The sequence below is a fragment of the Heterocephalus glaber genome, unplaced genomic scaffold (assembly GCF_053883595.1).
Source record: "Heterocephalus glaber isolate CG9 unplaced genomic scaffold, H.glaber_assembly_v1.0 deba00001472, whole genome shotgun sequence".
In the NCBI taxonomy this organism is placed as follows: domain Eukaryota; kingdom Metazoa; phylum Chordata; class Mammalia; order Rodentia; family Bathyergidae; genus Heterocephalus; species Heterocephalus glaber.
Genome location: NW_028258315.1, coordinates 3,003,468 through 3,027,913, shown reverse-complemented (window position 1 = coordinate 3,027,913; position 24,446 = coordinate 3,003,468). Strand labels below are relative to the sequence as shown.

The 24,446-nt window shown below is 37.7% G+C and overlaps 1 protein-coding gene across 2 annotated transcripts in view; it reads left to right on the top strand.

The window, feature by feature from the left end:
• Positions 1–24,446, top strand: part of Gmds (GDP-mannose 4,6-dehydratase) — a 546,952-nt gene that overhangs the window by 120,709 nt on the left and 401,797 nt on the right. For both annotated transcript variants that reach the window (XR_015439275.1, XM_004847792.4), the window contains exons 3-4: positions 4,929–5,016; positions 6,952–7,061. Coding sequence is in view for 1 of the 2 variants with exons in the window: in XM_004847792.4 (XP_004847849.1) it covers positions 4,929–5,016; positions 6,952–7,061 (198 nt within the window). In the remaining variant the exon portion in view is untranslated. The remainder of the gene's footprint in view (positions 1–4,928; positions 5,017–6,951; positions 7,062–24,446) is intronic.

Genomic DNA, 24,446 nt, shown 5'->3' with positions numbered 1-24,446 from the left:
TGTTATGAAGCTGAGAGGGCTGACCTCTCTGAGCGCTTTTGAATTAGGTCTATCACTAGTCTCAGAAGTAACTAGGAGCAGCGGTTTCAGGTAGCACAGTGCAAGTCAGGATCAGATAAACACTGTGAAGAAGAGGGCTGATGCTGAGGCTGAGTTGTTCTGAGGAAAGATGCAGGCCGACTTTGATTGGCTAGCAGTGGTGAGGGCAAGCCAGCATGAGGGTGGTGAGGAAGCGTGCGCTGTTCAGAGAAGCACTGCGAGGTTGGCAGGATAGTGGTGCTGGGGCGGTGTACACAGGAAGAGACCCTCTGTGGAGAATTCGCACGGCACAGGCAGCTACACGCCTTTGCTTTTTCTCCAGTTGAAAAAGCAAACGAAGAGCTTAGCTAACCTGAAAGCAAAAACAGACATTTGTGAATGGCTCTGAAAGCAGTAGCATATATTGAAGGACCAATTAATAATGGTAATTACCTTGTGTGACCACACACTTTAGATTTCTTTTTTCACACTTTAGATTTTTGAAGGTTTGAGGCCTGGCCATTTAAATGTGGCCACTGAAATATACACATCGGGTCATGTTTAGAATGAACTCTTTAACATGCACAAGTAAAGTATAGTCGTCATCTCTTGGTATCTTCAGGGGATCAGTTCAAAGAGCCCCAACAGATAACAAATTTACATATGATCTACACGTCTCCATGTGTACTTTAATCTCTAGATTATTTACAATAACTAAGACTCTGTAAATGTTATATAAATATATGTACTGTTTAGAGAATAATGGTAAGAAAATCTCTGTATGTGTTCAGTACAGATGCAACTAAAATTTTATTTTTTCAGTATGAGGTTGGTTGAACCCATGGATACAGAGTCTAAGGGTATGGAAGGCTGATTGTATCGCTTTATCCCCTGGCTCAGTTCTCAGTGAGAAGAGACTCAAAATTATCATTGTTATTGTTGCTTGTCTTGAATTTTACTCAGGATTAAACATTAAGGAAAACAGAGAATGTATCCAACATTGTTCATTCTTTATTATATATTATAATTATTATATATATTATAATGAGAACGAATTACCAGGCTTTATGGGAAATTACCCTGTGAATACTTGATGTACTTATTTCTGTGCCTTGCTGAAGTGCAAAGGGCCATTCTTTTTTACACCCACTTGGCCAGCACAGAGAAGCGAGCAAGGGAGACCTGGGGCTTGGGAACTGGATGGGCTGTGTCTTAATCCTCCTCTGCCAGTTGCTGGCTTTGTGGCCTTGAGCAAGTCACTTAGCTCCTCTAAGACTTAGTGTCCTCATCTGTAGATGGGGTGATGAGCATGCCTGTTTTCTGAGGTGGTCATGAAGAGCAGGTAAGAGGTCACACAGAAGACACTTAGCCAAGGCAGTCTGTGGAGTACAAGGGGCTTACTGCTGCAGGAGTGATGGAGAGGTGTCTGATGCCAGCAAGCAACGGACATGGATGGCGTGGAAGGCATGAGTTAGCGTTACTAAGAGGCAGTCATCTTGCTTAGGATGCTAGAGCCATGTGTGTTCCTTCCCATCATTAGGGAAAAAGGAAAATCAACAAAAGGGAACCTTTTTATGGAATCATATTCTAGTTTCATGTGTCTTCTTAGCACTGCTGACAGCAGCTAAGTGACAGCATATTGGCAGCAATGTACCCTTTTGTCCATTTACAGAGAAAAGCCAGAGAGACAAAGGGCTAATTGGAGTGCTTTTAAACTGGACATTTATCTAGATATATAAGAAAAATTTGTATTAAATAACTTGACAACAACAAAACAGCATATTGGAGTTTAAAATAATATGTACCTTGTGAATTTCTTTTGTAGGAAAGCATCTATGACCACCTCCTTTGAGGTGGAGTGCAAGAGTAGGAAAAAAGGAAAAGGGTTGTTTGATTGTTACCTCTGAGAGATTATTTGTTAGAATATTGAGTTCCTACACGTACCTTCTTGATCTATGAGAATCTTTGAAATATTCTTTTTCTGGGTTGTTGGCTATTTGCAAAGCCTGTGCATCTTGATTTGAAAAAAGGCCTTGCTTTTTATGGATTCTGTTTGGAAACCGTACTGAGTATCAGCAAGTTTGACCAACTTTACCCTTTAGCACTACCACTTAATGGCTGGGGGATCTCAGGCAGCATCCTCAGCTGAAGAGTGTGGATAACCGCGTGGCTGCTGTGAAGACTAGTGACTTCGTGTCTGTAAGAGCAGTGTCTGGCGCATGATTGCTGCCCTTGATGCTAGCCAAAAGGCCGAGAAGCAATGGCACATGGTTGCTGCTGTGTGAAAGTTGGCTGTTGATATTGACATTACTTAGATCAGTGATGGCGAACCTTTCAGAGCTTTCAGGAGCCCAAACAGCCCGCTGTGGCATGCATGCCATAGGTTCGTCACCACTGACCTAGATAATCTATACTTTTCAAAAGATGGATGGGATTGACTATCCCTGGGAGGCATTGCTGCCTCTAAGAAAAATCTAGACATGAAAGAATTTAAAATCCAATGGTAAGAGTTTTCTTGATCATAATGAATAAACCATTTCACTGTAATAATGCCTCATCTGACTCTAGATTTTGAAGTGAAATGACGTTTGTTCCGACATAAAAAAAGCTTAAAATTTTCCTCTAAATAACTTAGTTAACTGGCATGCGAAATTTGTTAGTCATAACACTCACATCCATTTATTTTAAGATCTCAGTTTTTCAGAATTATGTATTGTTTGAACTGCTGTAATTTAATAATGGTTCTGATTAAGTTTATATAAAGTCATTTAGCTCATTTATCTTTTCAGTCTGGTTTCCCAACCCTCATCTCTTTTTCTCCCCAAATCCTTATAAAAACAAACAAAAACCTTACCTACATCCTTTCTGTAAAGAAAAAGCTGCTAATCTCAAATTCTTAACTAGATTACGCAGTTTGCACACATTTTGGCTTGTCTTGAAGTTTGCATTTCACCTGTCCCCAAAGCAGACAGACTCAGCTTTCATTAGCTCTTAGAATAATACCTGCTGTCATGGATCAAGCATTTGGCAGCTCTTTATTTCCCTGTGTAACATTCCAAAAGTTGGGAGTTAGGGTAAATTAAAACTTTTTTATTAGGAAAAACCTCCAAATAAGTGTGACGTTGAGAGCAACATTGAGTGCTGTAGCTTTTTGTAGTTGTCTGCTGTTCACACTGAATCCATCAAGATCATTTAATATTTTTGTTGAAGTCTTGAATGTTTATGTGATACACACATATTTTTTTCTCTGTTTGGGGCTGTTAGGATGTGATTTCCCCAGAATTCAGTGGTCAACAGAAGTTAAATGATCTGTTCTTAGAACACAGAAATTCCTCTTTATAAAATAAAACAAAGTACTTGTATTTGAGAAATCTGTCTTTCAGAAATAGCTTTGGCGGAAAACAGGCTTTCTATGTATAAGTATATATATTAAATTGCTTTTTATTAAACAAAATTGATTAATTCTATAGAGCAGTTCAACTCTAAAACTAAATAACAATTGAAAAATTAGATTGAAGTAGAATAAATTCTAAGCTTAACATTCCCGTTATTTTCTACACTTCCAAATAAAGCAATGTCTATGTGTAGTCAAATCTCAATTTAATGTTTTGTAGACTTTAATATTTGCCTCCTAAAATGTCAACCAAGTTTGCAGTGTTCCCTTCCTAAAATATTTTTATATTTACCAACTTTTCTTGGGTTTAGTTCTTTTGGAAAATAGTGTCGCCGAGTGCTTTTCTCTTGGCTAAAGCTGCTAACCAACAGAATTGCTAATTGTGGTGTGCTGTAGCCTTTGCAGAAGTCAGTTTCTCATGTATGCCATATAAAATGATGATGGCATTTCTTTCTCTTTGAAAGAAAGCCTTATGTGCTTATAATTTCCCTCTTGCATTTGGAATATTTGACTCAGGCCAAGGATTAATTTTGGTCTGAAACAGACAGAAAATGATTGAAGTAAAATATAGAAGTGTATTCAGCTGCAAATGAACCTATCCAACATTAGAAGGAACACTTCTAAAATAAGTCAAGGATTAAAATTGCCACCAGTGGAACTGGAATGTGGACAGCTGGTGATAGAAGCTGGTGTTGGCATTGGCAGCACAAAGGGAGCAATCTAGACACAAAAAGGAAGTGGGGCCAGGTCTGGAACACTTTCTCCTATGTATGTATCAGACACAGATCGTCTTTTCTTCAGTGTCAGGCAGGTATGCATTCGTTCTCCAGCAACTTTTTCCTCTCACAGTAATCGTGACTAAGTCAAGATAAAAAGAAAATTTTTAAAAGTGCTCTTTTTCATTTGCCTTTTAATTTATGTCTTAAATCCAGTAGTAAGTAAATCACATCCCTAATCTATGCAATTTAGCTTGTGATTTTTCTGCACAGCTGCATAATAGCAACTGCTCTCTGATTGTATCTGTGGCTCTAGAAATATACATAATAATAGATGCTGCCTTCAGGAGCTCTGAGGACACTGGAAAGTTGTGGAGGTCTCCTGCTGTGTGTTAAAAAGGCTGCAGAGCTGTTTTGCAGATGCAGCCTCATGTGGCCTGTCTTCAGTTTCAAATTGAAAAGATATTTTTGTCAGCAGTAAGGCTGGAAGTGTGTATTTGGGGAAGGAGACATTTGAATATCTACAACTAAGCATGAAGTTACATAATTATCTAGTTACTTCTGTTGAGATTGGCAGTGCAAACACGGGGAAAGATGGAGGGGAGGTACTAGTAGCTAGCTGGCAGTGGTTGCAGAGAAAGAAAGCCCCGGAAATATTTCTAATACTTTAAAGATTGTTTATAAGTAATATTTATGTTCTTTCATAAAGTCAGACATTAGCAAAAGAACTTTTGAGTTATTTTTTAATCCTCACTGCACATTTATAATTTACTCTGATCTTTTCCACACTTAAAACTCAGGTCCATGGAATTGTACGGCGATCTAGTTCATTTAATACAGGGCGAATTGAACATCTGTATAAGAATCCCCAGGCTCATATTGAAGGAAGTAAGTGATTATATTTTTCTACAATTTCTTTTTATAACTTCCTATGTTCAGATAGGATGTTTTCAAATGTCGTATTTTCTCAGAGTCCATCAAGTCACAATTATTTACCCATGAATTACTGCCTTGACTACAACCTGCGCTTTATGAAAATCTTTGTTGTTGCTTGCTGTTCTAGGCCATAGTGTCATCTTGGTTTGTCTGTTAGAAGGATATTGGGTAGCTGGCTTGGAGAAACCAAGGGAAGATATGCCTTTGATCATCCTTTTCCATGTGCTCCAGTTCTCCTAAGTAAGAGCAATTCCATATTGAAGGAGAATGCCTTTCCTTTTTCCTTTTGGTCTGATTTACTCAAGTTAAATGGAGTTTGCACATTTAATTAAATTTTAAAATTATTTGTGAAGACAGGTCCAAAATCCATTAACAATCAAAACTGTATTTGAATTGTTTTACAGTTCATTGTCAGAATTTTCAATTATTTTGTTGTTTTTGCTACTAAATTTTCCTGTGTGTATCTATGTGGTTACCATAGCACAATCACAGTATTTTCTCCATGGATTCCATAGCAACTACTGAGCTTGTTAGGGAGACCATTTTGTACACAGGGAATGGGGACACAGAGAGGTTGTGACTTTACCAGTCACGTAACACAAAGAAGGCAGAGCTCTGACTAGGACACAGGATTTTTAACTCCAAGGTCAGCCTGCATTACTTAGCCTGTTTTTCTAGACAGCAAGGACAGTACTGTCAGCTTGTAAATGATAGTTGATTTTGTATTTACCTGGAGGGCCCTGAATATTTAAGGTTCAGTAGTTTAGGTAGTGATATCAGGAAGGTGATTCAGTTGTCCACAAGAAAGGCTCTCCACCTTAATGTCTATGTTTGTAAGTTCATCTTTCGTTAAGATTATTACAGGTTGAATATCCCTCATCCGAAATACTTGGGACCAGAAATTCTTTGGATTTTGGATTTTTCAGATTTTGGAATATTTCCATATACGTAATGAGATGGCTTGGGGATAGGACCCAACTCTAAATAGGAAATCCACTGGTTTTTCATATATACTTTATATATGTAACCCAATGATAATTTTTGCGATATTTTAAATAATTTTTTGGGTATGAAACAGTTTCATTGTGTGAAATTTTCCACTTAAGGTATCGTGTCATCAGCACTTTTTAAAAGTTTCAGGTTTTGGAGCATTTCAAATATTGAATTTTCAGATTAGAGATGTTCACTCTGTATTATTGTTGTGCAAACTGCAGAAGGCCACTGAATCTAGATATAAATTAATATTTTATAAAAATAATGAAATGATCAAGTAAGCAAATCATCTGTACATCTCAAATTCTTACACTAATGAAGTCAGTGAAAGGAGCAGCTTAAACTTAGGAGGTGATAGACTAGTTCTCTTAATCAATAATGTCACTACATTAGGCATATCACAGGAAGTGTAAAGATTGATCTTCGTGATGTACTTATAAATCACTGGAGAAAAGTATCTGAACAAAAGTATCAAATATAGAGCTATCTTCACTATCATTCAGTGTGTGTTACAGATTTCTTTAGAGGGTAAGTACATTATTCCAAGGTTTTATTTGTCTGACTCTTACTCATATATAACAGATCTTAAAACAACTATGAACCACAAGTTATGTTAATTGAAAAACATCTGTCATGTTATGATTTTTGAACAAGTCTGTGTTTACTACTAAAAATTCTGTATAGACATAGGCAACATATATAAATATCTTTCTACTCTGCTGGTGCTTTATAGTTGACAGTTATACTTTGCCAGTCCATTATAACCACACAAACACAACATTTTCATTGAGACCTGTTTTTCAGACTTTCTTAATAAGCATTTCAATTTTGATATTGTAAAAGATTGGATTCTGTTGTTTTCACCTGTTGAATGGCTCATTTCTAACCCTACAGACATGAAGTTGCACTACGGTGATCTCACTGACAGTACCTGCCTCGTGAAGATAATCAATGCAGTGAAGCCTACAGAGATCTACAACCTTGGAGCCCAGAGCCACGTCAAAGTAAGCTGTTCTTCTGTCAGGTCTCCCTGGCTGTGTTCCTGCTGCATTCTGTGTTTTCTGCTTCTCAATTCAATAACACAACCTCATTAATATTAGTTTGGATATTCATTCTGATAGAAAATCGATATTTTTAAAGGTGTCATCTGTTATTGACTAGCATAATAAAATGTTATGTGAACAGTGAAATAGCAGTTGTCATTTATTTTGGGCTGTTCACTGTAGGCATGAGTCACGGATGTGTTTTATGCCATTTCAAATCACATTGTGAATGAAATGTTTTGTTAAAATGTTGGAAGATGTAAGTTATTAGACTTTATTTTCATATTAATATTTGGTAGTGGCTATATGGCCAAGAGAATATTTTTTGTCATAATAATATGTTCAAATTAGCTGTGCTAACTTCTTCTTGTGAGGATAAAACTCCCTGGAAGAAGCTCTTAGCGTCCTCCTCCTCTGTGTGATGCATCATTTGTGCTCAGATTCTCTGGTGCTCTGCCCACCTTCTTGGAGTTGTTCTTTCTGGAATGAATTGCAGCAAACCTGAGGAGCTCATCCCAGACTTCTAACAACCTGCTTGACTTGGACTTTTGTGCCTGTGTCCTACAGCTCCCTTGGGGAAGTGGAAGCAGAAACCAGGGGCAATAGGAGTTCTATGTACTTATTCAGTCCCGATGTTTAGTGGAGCTTAGAAATGGCAGCAAATAACTAAGTTAAAAAAAAAAATCCAAAACTCTATCCACGTGTTTTGCTGTTTAATGAACAAAGATAGCGAGTTATTGGGGGAAGTATTTACAGTGATTTGGTATATCTTTGTACCCCCTTATTTGCACAGAATGGAGCCAAGATGAGTGTTTTCTGTGTCTCTGTTAGTTTAAAGAAGAAATTGTGAACTAAATCAAATGAAACAGTACAGTAAGCTCAGTCTTATAATTGATGACACATTTGAAAATTTAGCATCAATCTGCTTAATACATTTCCCTTTAATGTAGTGGCTATATAGCAATCATAAGGATGCTTCTCACCTGCCTCTGCTCTAGGAAAGAAATCCACCCATCCTTTTTCTGGTGCTGGGTCTTGTTAATCATGTGCTCTACCACTGAGATATACCTTTAGCCCTTTTCCCTTTCTTAATCTCTGATGACCTGTGTTACTACCATGCTTAAAACTTGGTCAGTAAAAAGGTATCAAGGTCTCTAGGTTCTAGTGGTTCTTATTTCCTAACTGATTTTCAGTGTGTTTTCCCATTTTGAAAACGTGTGTACTTGATATTGTACCTGAGAAATTATTAACCCTCTTTACGACAGAGGAGCAGTGACCCTCTATCATTCCAGGAATGAAGACTGTATTTTTCCCTAATTGAGGCAGTCTGTTTTCCACATTGTTATTCATCTGGTTGTTTTTGACCTTTATGACCAGCTGAGAGAATATCTTCCAGACAAAACAGAGTGTTTTGGAACCAGCTCTCTGTTACTCAATTTCCCTAAGATTAAGAAGTTTCCTTTGTGATCAAGATAGTTTATCACCTCTGAAAGCTATAAGCCAGAGTGGTGGGAAGATGCAAGAAATTTTATAAAAATGTATTTATGGAAAGCCTCCCCAGCTTGTTGTGGTGATTCACTCCTATAATCTCAGAAATCTGGGAAGCTGAAGGAGGAGCATTGCAAGTTTGAGTCCAGCCCAGGCAATTTAGCAATTTAGCAAGACTGTCTCAGAAAAGAAGAGGGCCGGGGATGTAGCTCAGTGTGAAGGCCTTGGGTTCGTTCCCCAGAACAGGGGCGCGGAGGAAGAGAGCAAGCCAGCCAGCCTTTACCCTGTCACTTTAGGATCAAATGAGTAGATCCTTTTCTTTCTCCAAAACACCTTTGTAGTTCAAAAAGATATGTTGTATTTTCCTTAGTTGCAGTGAGCATAATAGTGTTTGGTTATCATTCTGGAGTGGTTATACTGTCAGTAACAAAAAGCATAGGAAATTGAGTTGATTCCTTCTAAGTTGCTATGTTTGTGACTTTCTCTTCTTTTTTTTTTTTTTTTTTGGCTGCTTTTCTAAGGTCAATTAGTTGATAGGAATGGTGCTCAATTAAGAATTTAGGTTTGTAAGGCTATTTAATCCTCAGGCAAGTATTTGTGGAGTGCATAAGTGATACAGGTATCATACATGATGCAGTAAAGAATAAGGAGATGTAGAAAATCTACTCATGCTGGGGAGGGTTTCAGTGTAGAAGGGCCATTTGGGGCATGTGCCAGAGGCTTACATGAGGTCTTCAGATGTGTAGAGGAGAGTGAAAGAGGACTTCTGTCTGAGGGGATGAAGGAGAAGTTGGCTCTGGCTCTGGTCTTTTAAGTATAGGGTGGGCATTTACAGATAAGCAGGAAATGGAGACTTGAAATGGAAATAATAATGCAAAGCCAAGAGTTAGAAATGAGAAAATGCAGGCATGTTTGCAGCATGATGAGCACTGGAATGATGGCTGAGTGGAAAGAATACTGAGAAGAAATGTGAGGTCTGGTAAGATAGGGCCCTGGACTATGTCTATGTAGCCTGGGGGCGGTGATATATTGGTACAGGGGTCTTAAAGATCAGAGTCTTCTAGACTTCTGGTGGTGCTGGGGAAGACCTAAGAAGCTGTTGCATGACAGTGATGGCATTAGAAACTGAGGCAAGAGGGTGGAACAGGATGCCCTGTGGGGTGACTCCTCTGCCTGCTCAGTGTGGTCCTCAGTGAGGAAAGAAAGGTCCAGTGCTCAGGGGATCATTACAAGGTGTTTTACTTGAAGAACATTTAGGTGATGTGGGTCATGAGATAGTTTAAAATATGTTGTGAGGTGGTTTTTTTTTGGTACTGGGGATTGAACTTGGGTCCTTGCACTTGCACAGCTGGCGGCGAAACCACTGAGCTAAATCCCTGGCCCTATGTTGTGAGTTTTGCATGAGGGTCGAGGTACAAAGATGACTCTCACCTCTGAGATTCCTTGAGTTGCCAGGTAGTGGCTAGAGAAAGAGGGACAAGAGCCTGAAGACCGAACCTTGGGAACATGCCTATGGTTAGAAGGTGGGAAGGGGAAGAGTAGGTTTGGTAGAAGGAAGGAGAGGAGAGGCAATTGAGAAGTTAAGAGGATGAGTCCAGGGGAGAAAGGAAAAGGTCACTGGGTTTGTCAGTGAGGCCAGAGTTGACTTGTGATTTTTAAACAGGCATTTTAGTGATGGGCCGGAAAGGAGTTAGCCAGAGCACAAGGCGTTTAGAAGTTGAGGGGTACGGAGAGGAACACAAATTGAGTGGATTCTTTTCTAGACATTTCCTGGTCGGATGACAGAATCTGACAGATAAAGCATTCATCATTGTTCTCTGCAGTTGCCAGGCCCTCCCCAGAGTCTCTGATCCCTTAGGCCCAGGGTGAGACCTGCATCAGTTAGGTCTGTGAACTTGCATTTCTAGGACATGTCCAGATGAGCTTGACCCTGGTCATGGGACCACACTTTCAGGACGGAGTTGCTCTACTGTCTCATGTTTCTTGATTTATCCATATAGAGTATGTGCCTTAAATGCATTCTTTTTAGGCTTTCTTCCTTTAATGTACCAACTGTTGAGTTTGTTTTAAAATAGTCCTCTTATTCACCAGTTAATGACTATAGGAGCTTTTAAAGCCCAAGATTCCATCTGTACTCAGGAATGGTGAGAATGAATAATGTCTGAAGAGAATCTGATAGGCCTTTGTACCAAAGTTCCTCATGCTCAGAAATTTCTTTTTTTCAGGCAGTGTGTAGTCTGTGAGCCTAAATACTTCTCAGGTACTTGTAATATTTTGGAGAAATAGAATGAGTGCAAGCCATAGTTGGCATGTCTTTGAAATCCCATGTTTTGTACCTCTGTTTATTTTGTGATCTAAAGACAGGCTGATTTGAAAAAAAAAAACAAAAAACGCTGATTCACGGACATGGGTAAGAGGTGGGATGAAAGCTGGGAGGTGCTGACTGTGCTCAGCATCTGGGGTACTGCTTTGTCCCCTGAGCAGTCCAGGCTCTGCATTTGGGCTTCCAGTTGTCTGCCTGTTTTCCTAGTAGCTTGTTAGGCGGTCCGGCTGGAAAGTACATATTTTATTCCTTAGAATTAATTTCTCTGTATTAGTAACCTTTGTCCTATTTATTGTATTCATAGAAAACATTTAAAAAAAATGTTCATTCTGACAATGGAATGCTTGCAACAAGATTAATTAAAATAAATGTCTTATTGTTTGGTGTTCTTCTGAAGGAAGTTTCTAATATTAGCTCACTTTGTACTTAATTTTGAATCCGTGACTTCTAGACTGGGCATTGTTTTTGTTGGCTTCTCTTTGTGTGGAGTAAAGTCTTCTATCACTCTCACTTCCAGTTAATTTGATGTGGGCTATGGTATGCTAAAAGTAAGGAAAATAAAATAATAGGAAGTTGGTCTGGTTTCCTGTAGGAAACCAGTGAAGATGAAATTGGGTCTTGGAATAAACCCACAGTAGTCTGGGAAATACTGACTGAAGACATTTTTCTGAATCATAAACAGAGAAATTATGACTCATGAAGTAGGTCATTGAAAGGCTGGTTTGATCTGTGGGAGAAAGTGAGAGGTGACTGAAATGCTCTAGTTATTAAAGCAGTTAACCCAGCGTGATGACATCATCCAAGTAGGGACAAATTATCCAGTGGAGTCCAGACCGTTTTGGTGAAGAAGATCTTTTAGGAACCTATTTTTTTGAGGTCACTGGTTTTTTTTCTGGTGTAAATAATAGTGTTCCTTATCTGTTTAACATTTGTCACTGTCATGGTTTTGGGTTTGCCCACAGTTCCTAGCAGCTTCTTTGGTAATCTTATATTATTCTTGAAGTCATGGTGTGGGATGAGAGCTTTCCACGGCAAATCTCATACAGTGTTGCCCGCGTTCATTTCCCAATATCATAATGGAATTGCCTTGATTTTTTCAAAGAAAACTAAAAGTATGCAATAGTGGACTATGAGAGCTGGGAAGAAGTAATTTCATATTATTTTCACTTTTACAATTGCGTCACCTGCTCAAAATCAATTGAGCCAATCTAAGATTTGAACTAGGTCTTTATAGCTTATAATTTATTAAAAAACCAATCAGGAAAGTGATTATCTATGCTGGTGATAATTCTGATGGAAAATGGTCCTCACTCTAAGTACTATCTTCCCCCGCATATGTGAGTTTCTTCTTGAGCTTGTTTCCCTCTTACTTGTTCAGTGGAGAAAGTCTGTCCCTCTTTTTAATTTAGTTTTGAGAAAGATCCACAAATCCTTCTCAGTGTTAACGGCCTTTCTTTATCTTTCTTCATGTTCAACATGACTGACTCCATACTTTTCACTCCTTTTCTAAATCTTCAATTTTCTTTATTTTCCTTCCAGTTCTTTGTGAGTTACGTGTTAATTTTGTTCCATGACAGCCTGGAGGACTGAGCGCAGTGCATGTGAGCTGGGGCATGGCTCCGTGGCCGGGAGCTCAGATTCCCAGTGGTGCGGGACTCACCAGCACATTCCAAATGTGGGTCCCTAAAGGAAGGAGCCCCAGTGTCCTCCACAGGCAACCTCAGGCTCAGGAAGCTGCTCCTCAGTAGAGCCGATTGTGGGCCCAGACCTGGCGTGGTACCAGACAGAAAGTTAGCAGAGATAGAAAAGCTAGTTCAGGGAATGGAGTTGGGAATAAAAACAGGCATGGGAATTAGATTGGTGGGTCCTGGGAAAGGGCCTGAGTAGTTTAATTACCCCCAATTAAAGAACTGTCATCTCCAGTGGCTTTTTCCTGAAGGTCCTGAGTTGACGTTTATAGCTTGATAGCTAACCCCATATTCATCCACAGGAAGCCTGAAACTCTTGGGGCTTGTATCGGGTGGGGGTGGCTCAAGTGACTGAATGCAGTGGGAGAATTGCATTGTGGTGGGGAAGGGCAGGTGCCTATGGCTGAACATCTGGTTAGTGCCTGACCGACCCAATTACAGAACAAAATAAAACTGCAACAGCGTGCTCTTTACTGTGTAATTATAGCAAGGGTAAGGGGTGGCCTATTAAAAACCTAGGGCAAACAGCAGAAAGGGACTGTTCTCCTGTGTTCTTACTCATTCATTTGTTTATTTTGGACTCGGGGGAGCCTGGCAGGGAGGTGTGAGCCAAGCAGGAAAGTGAGGACTAGGTAGGGAACACAGCTGTTACTGTTATAAGGAACATCCTTTAACGTGTGTCAGGGCCTGGCCTCTGATGGCTCACCCAGTTGCATGGTAGAGTTCATTTTGCCACCATGTGTGAATATGGCCATCTACCTCTTCCCACTGGGGGCTGCTTTTTCTAAGCGCTGTGCCTGTAGGATGCAGTGACAGGATAGGAACAGAGGACTGCCAGGGGACAGAAGGCAGAAGTGTTCTCATCAATATAGGCAGGGCTCTCAGATCAGGGCTACCCATTGAGAATTTCTGGGACACGATCTGAAACTTCACATCCAGGGCCACTCTCTCCATCTCCACTCTTTTTTTGTTTTGTTTTGCTTTAATTTTTTTATTTTCTCAAAGTGCTGAGAAGGTTGGTTTTACAGACAGAAAAGGGCTGATGAAGGCATAAACAAAAGCAAAAACAAGATTGGTCATCTTAAAGTTACTTTTCTTATCAGGCCCAGGACAGGTGATAGAATAATAGGAAAACAACTAACTGGTTAATAGTAGGTTACTTGTGTATGTGTCTAGTACTGAGATTGAACTCAGGGCCTTAATACTGAGCTATATATCTCCAGGCCTTTCTTATTTTTTATTTTTACTTAATTTTGGTTATTGGGGATCAAACTCTGGACCTTATGCTTGCAAAGCAGGCGGCGGCACCACTGAGCTAAATACCCGGACCCTCTCTTTATTTTGAGGCAGGGTCTTGCTAGTTGTTAAGTTGCCCTGGCTGGGCTTGAACATCCAGTCCTCCTTCAGCTTCCAAAGTAGCTGGAATAACAAGTGTGTGCCACCAAGCCCTGCTCTAATATTCTTATATTCTTGGTTTTCATTTTTGCTTAACGAAGTGTGCTAAATGATTTGGTTTCAGCTTGGTGACTCTGATCTTTAATGGAGTGGCTTCATTTGTGTTTTTAGAAGTGGTCTGTTGGGGCCTAGTGTAGGAGCTTTGTCCAGTGGCCTCCAATGATTTTTATGTAAGTATAGTAATTTGTACCTTTGAGAACATTTTGGATCTACATACATATTTACAGTGCCTTACACCTCTAAGACTCTTTTTTTTGGTATCAGGGATCCAACTGCCTTGTGCTTGCAAGGCAGGTGGTGGCATCACTGAGCTAAATCCCCAACCTCTAAGAATTTTACTTATTGATATATCCCTAGAACACTGCCTTATATATAGCAGGCTTCAATAAGAAATGTTGACTAGTCAACTTTCATGCATGCAAGTGAATGCATGCATATACAAACATATGTGTAGTCTTTTGAAATAGTACCAAGAGCAAGTCATTATAATAGTTTCAAGTTTGAGTTATTTATATAAGGATAACCATGGTTTACAACGTTGGTCATCTTCACAGAAAAACACATACACTTAAAAAAGGAAGGTTCTGAATTACAAAAAGCTATAGCTGCTGGTTATTTTTTAAAATACAGAATATGAAAAACAAAAACAAAAAGTAGAAGCCTTAGCTGAGTGTGTGGTGTGTGTCTGAAGCCCACTGAGGGACCTGGGCAGCGGGACTCTGGAGGGTGCACCCTCCACTGGCTCACCATATTGCTTCAAAACCTGCCAGCTCTTGCAAGTCTAGAATTCCCTGTAAGTGGAGTAACACACCACGGAGTCTTCGTGTCTGGCATCTTTTGTTCAGCACATTTTTGACAGCCATCCACCTGTTTGCATGAATCAGATGTTCATTCCCCTTTACTGCTGAATAATATTCTCCAGTAGGAGCATAGCACTTTAGCTCTCCATTCATCCAGTCATGAACTCGTGGGTCATATTATCAATCAGGAGGCAGAAACTCATCCACCAGATCTGGTACTGTGCAACTTCTGGCTCTTCCCCAGAGCAAAATTACCATGAAAGGTAAGCGTTTGGAATCTATTCAGGACACAGGCAGCCTCGGCAGCACAGCGGGTCCTTAAACGACTAGGGCGCCTGTCCGGGTCGCCTCTCAGCCCGCCGGACTCTGCTGTTGGACTGGGGTGGGGGGCGGGGGTGGGGTGTTCCAGCAGAGAGCCCTGCGCTCCTCAGAGTCGCTTGCGCCACCTCCATCTCCACTCTTAAAGACCGAGCCTTGGACTTTTCCTGGTTTTCAAATCTTGGTCACATCACATGCTGGCTCTAGGACTTTGGCAAGGCACTCGGCTTTTCTAAGCCATATTCTTTGAGCATTGACCTTAGGTTTGAGTCCTGGCAATGTGATTCTGCCAGTGAGCCTATGCACTTGGACTTGACTGTGACACCAGATGTCTACCTGCCTTGTTCTCTTATCAGTGCCTAACCTTTCTACTCTGATATCAGCTTCTCAGTGAGGTTTTCCTGAGAATTTGTAGTAGTTCTCTGCATTCTGAGGGAGTAGGCCAGCAAGGAATACAGAAAACAAGGGAGGAAGTGTGGACTGGCTACCCCCCTTCCCTGTGTGCACAGTTGTGGCTATCATGAGGCAGATTATTCAGAGAAGTGGGTGTGGTGGGCTGCATGGTCAGCATGCCAGTCACTGCTGCTTCTGCTTTGCCTCAGCTGCTGTGTGAGATGACAGGCAAGAACACTTTCCTCGATCTGTTGCCTGTAGTTTCTGCCACTGAGCTGTTCACTTGTGTGACATATTCCAAATGGGGAACTGATGCTTTGGACCCCTTCGTGTTTAGTACCTGGGCTGCAGAATTTTGAGGTGGCAGAGTTCTTGTTCTTACAGGTGCCTGCTTGGGGTTGTCTGTTGACGGGCAGCCACACTCTTGCCTGCCTAGAACTCAGGACTAAATGTCACTCACACTACTTGTCATGCTCCTAAGCCGGGAAGTCTGAAGATGGGTGTGTGGGTGGGTAGATTGCATTAACTGTGAGAGAAATTTTACCTCTCTTGACATTCCCACCATTTATTACAGTGTAATGAAGTTTCAGTGCAGTTGATTTGAATTCAAAACAGTTTTTTCCTTGCTAGAGGGAACTGGTTGTAATTAATACCAGATGAGTCGTGTTTGCATAGCTAGGAAGATCCCCAAATACAACAATGCAAGGTACAACATGAACGTACCAGTGATAGTAAATGAAATTACTATACGTATGGGGGAAATGGAAATCTACAGTATTAACTTGTCAGGAATGATTACCATCTTTTGGTTAGGATAGTTTGATTCAATGTAAAATTTTTTATATGAGTACTTATATTGCACTGGTATATGAGTAAGTTTCCCTACTACAGGCTCTGGATGCTAATATTTGCCACTCATGGAACTGGAAGAATTACTAGCTTAATAATTAGAACAAGCAGCTGTTCCTGTTTGTATAATTACTTTGAAAGAAATTTCCAAGTTAGTTACATAAATACTATCTTAATTGATCAATTTTTAAGATTAGAAAATAAGCATTTCTGGTTTAATATGGCAAATAACATTTTTATCCACTTGTTAGTATATGTAAATTATAAGTCTGTGCAAGGTCTCTGAAAAGAATTCATTTTGCTTAGTAAATATATGAATTGATATAGCCCTATATATCATATGAGGTTTGAAATTGTTGTATTATCATATATAATTCTTAGATGTGCTTAGAACAACACAAAAGCTCCAGTTTGTTAGCAAATTGTGAGTGATGAAATAGTAAAAATGCCTTACAGGCAAAGGGCTTTCCAGTGAGCACAGGTGTGGGAAGCTGAGGATTTATCTGGCAGGTGTCTATTGAGACCTAATACCCATGCAGAGTGTGGTGCGTCCCTGGACATCCCAGCTCCCTTATGGGGAAAGTAGGCAGGTGACTGGGAAGGATGCCGGATGCTTTTAGTAGACAGATGGCATGGGCGGAACCAACTTCTGAACTCAAGTAAAGTTGCATTTTTCTATCTTTTTGTTCTATAAAACCCCATTTATTTCTGATGGGTCATACTGTCACCTCACCGGTACAGGCACGGCCACATATTTAATTTAGTTTGTTGAAGGCCAAATTGCAGTACACAGCCTTTTTTCATTTTATAATTTAATGTTTATATTTTCTGCACCCAAGCTCTCTTAATATAAATATGGCTGGTTCATTCCTGTGGTTCTTGGAAGAAGTTTGGCATTTTTTCATCTTATATTCATGTGGGCGGGTGGGAGTATACACTGTTGGTAGGTCCCTGTGTGTCATCTGGCTCAAATTCTTCTTGGAAGCCTGTAATAGATTTGAGCAATTGAATTCAAATCTAAACCCACTTAAAAAGTTCTTTATAGTCCATTAAGAATTTATATGGGAGAGAACACTCTATGAAAGTTCTCCTTTCCCTGTTCAAACAGATTGTTCTGTTTTATTAGATCTAGGTGGTATTGTAATTTTGATAACAGCTAATAATGTTTGGAATTTTTCTTATAATTAGTGGACCACACAAAGGTATATTTGTTGGGTTTTATAATCTGTTTACAATGCTGGCTTGTTTACTAAATAAAAGCCAAAGTAGTATTACTTTAGTATTGTAACAATTATTTTATGTATATTAAGCTTAAATTAATGCAAAGAGATAAATGCATGTTTATTTTAATACCAATTTCTAAATACAAGTTGTGAACAAATAATGAGTATACTATGAGTGAAACTTTTTGTTTTGGACTTTGATTGTAAATGGAAGCAGTTTTTAGGATTCTTAATTAGATGAGAATATGTACTTTTCACACATTAAGTTATAGACAAATAATACCACATTAATATCATAGTTAGATATATGTTCCCTCCCCCCAAAGTTGTGTGTAAATTTGAGAAATTAAGTTTATCTTCTCTTTTAAAAGACCTAGTGGCACTGGGGATTTGGTGCCAGTGGTTCCGCCACCTGCCTTGCAAGCACAAGGACCCAAGTTCAACCCCTGGTACCAAAAAAACAGAAAAAGACTTAGGAAAGCTTGGTTTCTAATATGATCTGTAGTTTATCCTCTTAGTACAGTGGAGTTTATAAAATTTGCTTTATTAAAGTGGGGTCCTTAAAGTTGGAATAGTGAGGTTGAAATCTTTTCTAATTGAAAGAAATTTAATGCACTGGAATCTGTTAATTTCTACTATAAGCCATTAATTGGATACCTTACCATTAGTAGCAAAAAAAAAATTAGAAGAAAAATGTTTTAATGTACTAGATTTCTATTTTTTAAAAACTAACATTAAAGATTAATAAGTATGATTTTTCTTTTTTATAATGGTCACATAACATGTGGCAACATAGTTTGAGGATGTTAACTTAAAAAATCTGCAGAGAATTTGAATTTGGTGTATTTACAAAAGACTACATGAAGTCTTAGTTTGGCATGCTAAAACAGTTAAATTCATCAATAGAATAACAGACTGAGAATTCCTTACAAAATGTTTCATTTTAAAAGGTTAGATTTACTTGTACAGTTGTAGTGTTGATTAAAATGAAATACTTACAGAGAAGAACATTGTGTTGGCAACAGTTGTGCAGTGGATGTAAGGGGCAGCTGGGGCAGGGAGGGCCCACTTTGAGCTTCTCATTTTGTTTGGTGTTACCAGGATCAACTTTTCTCCTGAGTCTCCTTTCTGCTCCTATTTCCATGTAATCTTTCAGAAGTAAGTAATATCGACCAAATAACCCTTTCAAGGACATTCTGTCGGGCCACTAACTCATACATTAGTCCTCATTGTAAATAATCCCTCTTTACCTTTACTGTGTGGACTCATTGTTTAGTGGTGCAAAGGATAAGTCTTGTTGTGTTAACAGTTCCCACACAACTTTCACCAGAGTGGCTGTTGGTTTGTGAGGACAGTTCAGAGCCAGGCAAAGGGGCATATTTGATATTTCTCCATCTTCTCTAGAAGAGAGGTATTTGAGTGTTTATTAGAGGTTACTGGATTATTACATCATGATATTTGAGTTACTGATTGATTCAATAATGTGAATGAATAATACTTTTGTCTGTGTATATCAAATATTATGGAACTTTTTTGGCTTAGTGATTATTTTATCCTACCATTGGTGAGATATTTAGATTGCAGCTTTAGAAAAGTTAATTTATTTTATTGGAATTACTTAAGTGACTTAAAATGTTGGCTTTTCTTTTTTACTTTTTCCTTTTCAATCCTAACACCACGGAAGTTGCCACATTAACTAAAATTCATTAGTAACAATAATGGAAAAGGCTATTATGATAAATATTATTTTGCTAATTAATGTGCCTTCTGTAGTCTTTTCAGTTTTATGAAGTTGCTTTACAGAGAAAGCACTAAAAATTTCTGACAAGTTTCTGCATTTGGGTGAGGGAAGCAGAGTATTCCTGTAGCTCCTGCTTTGTCCTCTAGATGAGAGGCAGGAGGCCAGGATTCTTTCTGAAACTCAGGGAAGATGTCTGGAGTGTTGTGCTCCTTCATACGCATAGATGGCAGCAGAACGTTACAGACAGGCAGCTTTATAGTTCGGATGGAAGGTGAGTGCCGGTACACACCGACTTCCATCAGTGTGGCTGTCAGTGTCCCACAGTTAAACCTAAAATGAGAAACAAAGCTACTATTGATAGCACAAGAATATAGGAGAGCGAAGAAGGCTGTGAGAAGCTATAATGCACTGAATTTCTGGACAAATCCCAGGTGGGAAATCTTAATCTTTTAAGGTATGTCATCCACTCCTGTAAAATGATTGGAATCAGCTAAGATAAAGTGCATGTCAAAATAAAGAGACAGTGAAGGGCGGAGGGCGCGGTAGGGCAAGAGGAAGTAAAAGAGAAACCATACACAAGTTGCAGCGGCACATAATGGCCTGCTGCCTGCGGGTACTGTAGAGTTTGGCCTGCATGTCTCCTTTTTAGTTAAGCAAGTTACAAAGAGGAAATGTCAGTCCACGAATCAGGCAAACATTCCATGGGAACATTTGCTGAAATGTCAGCATTTTAGAAAATAGAACTGCAGTCTATTATGGCCCAGTCCCCAGGCTGGATTTGCTGTTAATCGCACAAGCATAAGTGTATTTCTTTAGAACGAGTTTGCAATTAACGAATCATTTTATGTCTTAATTAGCATTCCTGTATAATGACATAGTCACTCTAAAAGATGACAGTAATCATTATAATTAATATTTAATATGTCTGCTTCTGAGGACCTTTCATTGGCTTCTCGCAAATTTCCAGGTAATTTTCAAGTTTTAGAATTGCATTTGGTAAAGTCATAGGCAGGAGGATCTGATGAAGCAGATGCCTGTTAGAAACTGAGATCTGGAAGTAAGTTATAAAAAAGCAATTTGTACCATTGTCCCAAACAATCAAGTCACATCACCCTCTTACTGTGTACAAACATAAAAAGGGCTTCTTAACACCACTAAAGTCATGGCAGTGTTGTTCAGGAAAGCATTTCCCCTTCCCTTTAGGTTTTTTCTGATCTCCTCTCAGGCGTTTTGGTACCACAGACTAATCTCTGTGTCACAAAATTGATTCTAAAGGTGTGTATAATGACTTGCTTAAATGAAATATCTGGCGAGTTTCTCTTGTGACAGCAACTTATTTCTCACGCAATTATTTTCTTAGTAAATTTGATATCTTAACAACCCCTTCCCTAGTTTCTGAGTTCAAAAAATGACTCTTAATATAATTTATTTCTCATACTTAATAAAAGCTTACTTGAGAGTATATTGCCATTCAGCCTCTAGCTGCTTCAACCAGATGAGGTTAGAAGGGAATGTGGTTTGCAAGGCCGAAGGTGGTTTCCAACATCGTTGGGTGTGTATTTTAATGAGCCTCAGTGGTGCTTTAATGAAGCATAGAACATATTCTTGCTGCTGTTTGTTACTTATTAGTGATTAAATGGTTATGGTCTGTCATACATCAGAGGGAGAAAATACATATATGTGTGGTTTTTCTATTTTAAATGATATGTTGTTCTTAATTTGTATGCCCAGATTGGTCTGTCTTGCTTAATGTTCTTAGTAGTGTAGGCTATATGAACTCAAGAATTAAGAAAAACCTGGTTCCTACACATGTAATTATTTTATAATTTTGTGGGTCTTCACTTGAATTTGTCAGAATTTTATAAGATTGACTTTCACCATCATACATTTCTTAAAACCAAAGTATAAAATGTTTGAATTAGTCACAATTATTTATAAGTTTCTATATAAGTCATTAATGGAATATCAAATATATTTGTTAAATGGGTTTTACATTAACATTCTGTTTTGCAGGTAGCTACATATTTTTTTCTTTTACACTTTTAGACAGTCCTTGGCAGATATTAGGTTTGGACTATGTTTTTTATTGGTAGGATAGTATCATCTAGGTTATTTATTTGACCTTTTCATTGCCACAGTTTTCATAAAAAGGACAGGATTGCAACACTACTTCCTCCAACTGCAGGGTTTCAAAAGAATCATGTCTCAAGTAGCCAGGTCTAAGTGATTTGTATTGCTTACTAACAGAAGAACATTGTTTTAAAACTTAGAAAGAACCAGTATATTGATTTTCTTAATGTTAGCACTGACACATTAATTTTTATTAATAATGTTTTATGAATATTTTTGCATGAATAATTAAATGGTGAATTAATAATAAAATATTTAATTTGCTTTTAGCTTATAAGTGGACTTTTAGAAAGAATGTACTTTATAGTTTTGTGCACTTTTTATATTAGAAAAAAGGACTTTGAGTTATAGAGGACTTCAATATTTTATTGGCATTTTATAACCCATTTTTATTTATGGCTTTAATTTTTTTATGACCTAATCTTACTACATCTTAGTTATATGAAAATTTTCCTTTATACAAGTAGCCTAAGTAATATTTGTCTTTTTATTTTTTCTTCATTATGTTATCTGTAATGTGCTTAATTAAGTAGCATTCCAGTTCATCAATAAAATAGAGTACACTGTTGTTTGGAAGTATACTACCAAAACATTTGTACTTATAATTATTGGCTTTTCTTTCCTATTATACCCAAATTGTACTCTGTTTGATGTAAAGTATTAGAAAGTGTATAAAGACTTTTAGAAATTATTCTAATTGATAGATGAGAGACTAGAATCACAAAGTGTATTTTTATATGGCCATTGTTTTCATATAGTATAATGATCAATGGAAAAATTAATGTGAATGGCAAAAGTTCATTTTTGCCCCAAATTTAATTGTCTTTTTTTAAAATAGGAAATATCTTTTTTTAGGATGGAACATCTAAGATCATAAATGTATTGACCACATTTGTATTTTTTGACAGATGATTTGACATAGACTTAATATGCTCTCATTTTGTGGAGAGTTCTTTTATATCTTTAGCACACACATTCTCTCTCACTGCCTTTTTTTTTTTTCAGTTTCTTATTAAGAATTCCAGTTGTCAAGTTGAAACATTTAATGTGATGATGAATCTTGGTGGTACAACTTTATTGGCACAGGATCCAGAGACGAATCCATGAAATAGTTATAAAATTCTCTAAAGTGCGAAATATTGGCTTGTCTTTTTTTTCTCGAGTTTTCTCTTTCTACAGTCTTCACTGAATTTTCTTTTTGTTTTCTTTCTACCATGCTAAATCTGAAAGAATTTTGGGAGAGATATCTTTTAACTGGTAATATAAAGATCTTGGTTAAACACTTATCTGGTCAGATTTTTAATAACAAGTCAGTAAAATTTTGTCCTTCATAATGTAGCATAAATTACAAACTGTAATACTTTCAATAAAAATACTGGTACAATTTTGACACTTAATAATTGTCACTTTTTAAAAAGAAATCTCACTTGTGGCAGCTCATATGCTTAAGAAATACTAAATAGAAACATTATGAGTTTATTTTTTTTCTTTTGTAGTAAAATAGAAGTTGGTAAAGGGGTTTGACTCATCTTACTTATTTTCATGTATTTTTACAAAAAATTAATACAACTGAAAATTTTTAGTGAAATCAGTTCTCTGGATAAGAATCACATTTCTGAGTGTAAAATAACAACTACACGGTACTGAGATTTAATGTTTTCCCTTTCTTCTCAGGGATGTTTCATGTTCCGCACTGTAGTAATCTTAATTCCAGATGTTCACACATGACATTTTGTATAGTGTTCCTACCACGTGTTTGTTTGAATGTTTTTAATATTAGCTCTATGATCTAATGCTATACGAAGTATCTCAGTTTCTCGTTGATACAGGTTTTGTTGCAGTCATGTACTTCTTATTCACAGTCTTTCATTTGCATTAGTCCATCTTAAACAAAGACATATGTTTGCTGCCACACATCAAATCCTTTACTGGATAATCTGTAGTTTATTTATATTGTATCATAACTTTAGACCTTTACAAATAGAGCTTCATAAAATAAAATAAAATAAAATGAAATATTGCATATACAGATATCTTGCTGAAACAGTAGAGTATCACAATAAAAACATTGGTTGGTACATTTAGGACATTAGGAGAACACAGATATGGCTTACTTCTGAAACTACACAACTCATTTATCTTGTAGGACTTTGTAATAAACCTAAAAGATAACTACAAGGTTGACATATGAACTAAGAGTTTCACTATATTGACAATTTATATATATATATATATATATATATATATGTGTATTTAACCCAGTTTTAATTATATAATTCTGTGATTCAAGCCTCATTGATTTACATCTGTGATTGATATATCGAAATGTAAAACCTTCTAAATAATAGCCCAGGATTTTTCTGTGTGACTCTGCATGTGTTATAAGAAATGAAGGAATCAGACGTGTTAGTGTCTTTATGATCTTGTAAAGTGAAACTTCTGAACAAAACACGTAGCCGCTGTGAGTGTGTTTCCTCATCTGTAAAGTGGCTTTGTGATTTGTTGAAGAGTTACATGCTTTCCAAGATTTCTATTGATCATAAAATTCTGTGATTTGTTTTTGAAGTACTACTGTGGTATTATGCCTGCCCATATAAATTGTGTGTTGTGTCTAATGTAAACATAAGAAAACCTAAGGATAAAAGATTCAGATAATCTCTTCAAAAGAGTACATTTTGGAAAGAATTGATTGACCAAGTTTAGTATATAATGGTTTTCTCCAGAGATATTTAAAATCCTTTTTAGAAATATGCTTATACCTTTTTAAAAATTAAAAAAAATTAATGCAGAATAGTGGAAACTTTGGTATGGAAAAAGCATTATGCTCCATTTTGTCAAAAACTACAAATAAAAGTCGAGTGGTCTTAAACCGCTGGTGACATTCTTACCAAGGGAAAATTAGTATGTGAATATTTTCTATAAAATAGAAATCTAGATA